This window comes from Bombina bombina, chromosome 7 (assembly GCF_027579735.1).
Source record: "Bombina bombina isolate aBomBom1 chromosome 7, aBomBom1.pri, whole genome shotgun sequence".
Classification (NCBI taxonomy): Eukaryota; Metazoa; Chordata; class Amphibia; order Anura; family Bombinatoridae; genus Bombina; species Bombina bombina.
In genome coordinates, this window is record NC_069505.1 from 181,184,532 (window position 1) to 181,187,596 (window position 3,065).

Genomic DNA, 3,065 nt, shown 5'->3' on the forward strand with positions numbered 1-3,065 from the left:
GATGTTGAAGGAACAACAACAGGTAATGGATTACTACTAATGGAAATATTGTCTGCATTTGAAAGTTTATCATGACAACTAACACAAACTACAGCCGGAGGAACAGTTACCACAAGTTTACAACAAATGCACTTAGCTTTGGTAGAACCGACATCAGGCAGCAGGATTCCCGTAGTAGATTCTGAGACAGGGTCAGATTGAGACATCTTGCAATATGTAATAGAAAAAAACAACATATAAAGCAAAATTATCAATTTCCTTATATGACAGTTTCAGGAATGGGAAAAAATGCAAACAAAATAAGCCTCTGGAAACCAGAAGCAAAATGAAATAAGGACTTAAATAATTTAAAAAATCATAGATGACGCAACTACGTGAAAGCTCTCAGCGCCAACTAAGACGCCGGAAATGACGAAATTACGTCAACAAATGTAATTCTCGCGCCAAAAAAGTCTCGCGCCAAAAATGATGCAATAAATTATAGCATTTTGCGCTCCCGCGAGCCTAACAGCCCGCAATTTAGAAAAAAAATTCAGGTAAGAAATTTTTTTTTTTTATATATTTCCCAAAATGAAACTGACAGTCTGTAAGAAGGAAATATACTGATTAACCTGAATCATGGCAAATATAAGTACCCAACCTTCCGCCTGTGATGTAATCGCTAAACCCCTAAAAATCACCATTTGGTTTAATGTCAATCTGGGCTTTTTGTTTTCTTTTTGTAATAAAAAAATCAGGAGATTAGCAATGCAGATAAGTTGTTTTTAGGAGGTAAAGATTTTGAAATTCTGGGCTATTAAACAGCAGAAGTGTTTTAAGATTGTGATCACTGAAAAGACCTACACACTGACAATACCGACTGAACTTCAGAAATTGTTACCTGCCGAACACAAGTGCAAGATTGTGATCATCCCTAAATAAACTACACCATAGAATATGTAACAGATTTCACATTTCTTTATTCATTTTAAATTAAGTAACTAAAATAGCAAAGTAAAGAAAATAATTATGCATTTATAATAAGAAAAAAATAATCATGGTAATAATCAGTTAAAGTGACATATTTCTATGTAACTGGCTACTTTTAGATGATACACTGCACAGTAATTAGTAGTCTGTCCTGTTGAAGTTCCTTTTTCTGAATTACATTAATTAATTACTGTAAGAATACAATTTATCTGTCCCCTTGTGTCATATGACAGCTGTCAGCCAATCACAGACTCATATAGGTAAACACTCAGTTGCTACCTCAGAAAATGTGCATATAAAACAATTTTATTTGTTTAATTTAAACTACTCGTTTTTTGTTTTTTTGTTTTGTATGAAAGGCACATTTTTGCTTTACACTGTATGGATGTGCTATCTAAATATTTTTCTCTTTTTCTCCTTTAGCTCTGAAATGAAGTGTATTCTACAGCCATCGTCATATCTTCGCTATGTCCTTATCTTCTTTGCCCAGTCTTTTTTGTCCTTCTTAATTTTTTCCTACAAAAATACATATATAAATTCAAGTAAAATGATGAAACCTAAGGAAATTCAGCTTTCTGCACCCGAGGAACCTAAGCTGATTATTTTGCTATGGACATGGCCATTTGGAATGCAGTTCCCATTGAATAAATGTCCAAATAATTTTGATGCCTCTGGCTGCTTCTACACAGATAACCGTAGTTTGTTTACTTCAGCCAATGTTGTCATAATCCATCACAGAGATGTATGTTCCTCCAGAAATCTTTTGCCTCCAATTTTAAGACCACCAGGACAGTACTGGGTATGGTTCAACATGGAATCACCAACCCACAGCCCGAACTTGGATTTCATGGATAATCTTATCAATCTTACCATGTCCTATCGTTCAGATTCAGATATTTTCAATCCTTATGGATATCTGGAAGAGAACAAATCCAACAATAATTTTACTATCCCAGAAAAGTCACAGCTTGTATGCTGGGCTATCAGTAATTGGAACCCAGACTCTAAAAGGGTTCAGTATTATGAAGAACTAAAAAAATACATACCAATCACTGTCTATGGACAGCAGCATATTCCCATAGATGGAGAAAGTCTGATTAAAACTATCTCTAAATATAAGTTCTACCTGACCTTTGAGAACTCATTGCACAAAGACTATATAACCGAGAAGTTGTGGCATAATGCCCTCACCTCTGGAACTGTACCCATTGTTCTTGGTCCACCACGAGAAAACTATGAGAGATTTCTTCCCCCAGAATCATTCATCCATGTAGAAGACTTTCCCAGTGCTATGGAACTAGCAACCTATCTGTTGGAACTAGATAAAGATAATCAAAGATACCAACAATACTTTAGATGGAGGTCAAAACTGCAGCCTGTAAGGTCTACAAGTGTTTTAAAAAGCTTCTGTATGGCATGTAAAGCATTTAAAAAGGCTCCCCCTTATAGAACATTACCTAGCCTAAGCAGCTGGTTCCAATGACACTTTTGCCTTTTACAATAATGGCATTTACCTATATTAACCTCGCTTTCATGAAGCTGTTTGCTAAAGTCCAGCATTAACATCTGAAGTCTTAAATGTCTATGGACAATCTCCCTGTCTGGGAATCTTGTCTATGCAGAACTTGATAATTGGGGGCCATATTGTATTTAATGTAGAGGGCAGTGCAGTAATGGCAAAACTTGGCACTCCAGATGTTTTAGAACTACATTTCCTATGATGCTCAACTGTGCTTCAGAGTGCTTAAGCATCATGTGAAATGAAATGTAGTCCTGAAACATCTGGAGTGCCAAGGTTCACATCACTGGGGTAGTGGCTGCAAAAGATAATACTTTAAAACACACACAAATACAGAATACTCCTCACATTAAAGGGACATTCTAGGCCAAAAAAAACTTTCATGATTCAGATAGAGCGCATAATTTTAAACAAATTTTCAATTTACTTTTAAAACCAATTTTGCTTTGTTCTCTTGGTATTCTTACTTGAAAGCTTAACCTAGGAGGTTCATATGCTAATTTCTTAGACCTTGAAGGCTACCTCTTTTCAGAATGCATTTTAACAGTTTTTCACCACTAGAGGGTGTTAGTTCATG

General features: G+C 35.6%; 1 protein-coding gene across 1 annotated transcript; it reads left to right on the top strand.

The window, feature by feature from the left end:
• The first annotated feature begins 1,516 nt into the window (after positions 1–1,516).
• LOC128636288 (3-galactosyl-N-acetylglucosaminide 4-alpha-L-fucosyltransferase FUT3-like) lies at positions 1,517–2,452 on the top strand. The gene has a single exon (XM_053689321.1). The coding sequence runs from the start codon at positions 1,517–1,519 to the stop codon at positions 2,450–2,452; it is 936 nt and encodes a 311-aa protein (XP_053545296.1).
• Positions 2,453–3,065: the final 613 nt, after the last annotated feature.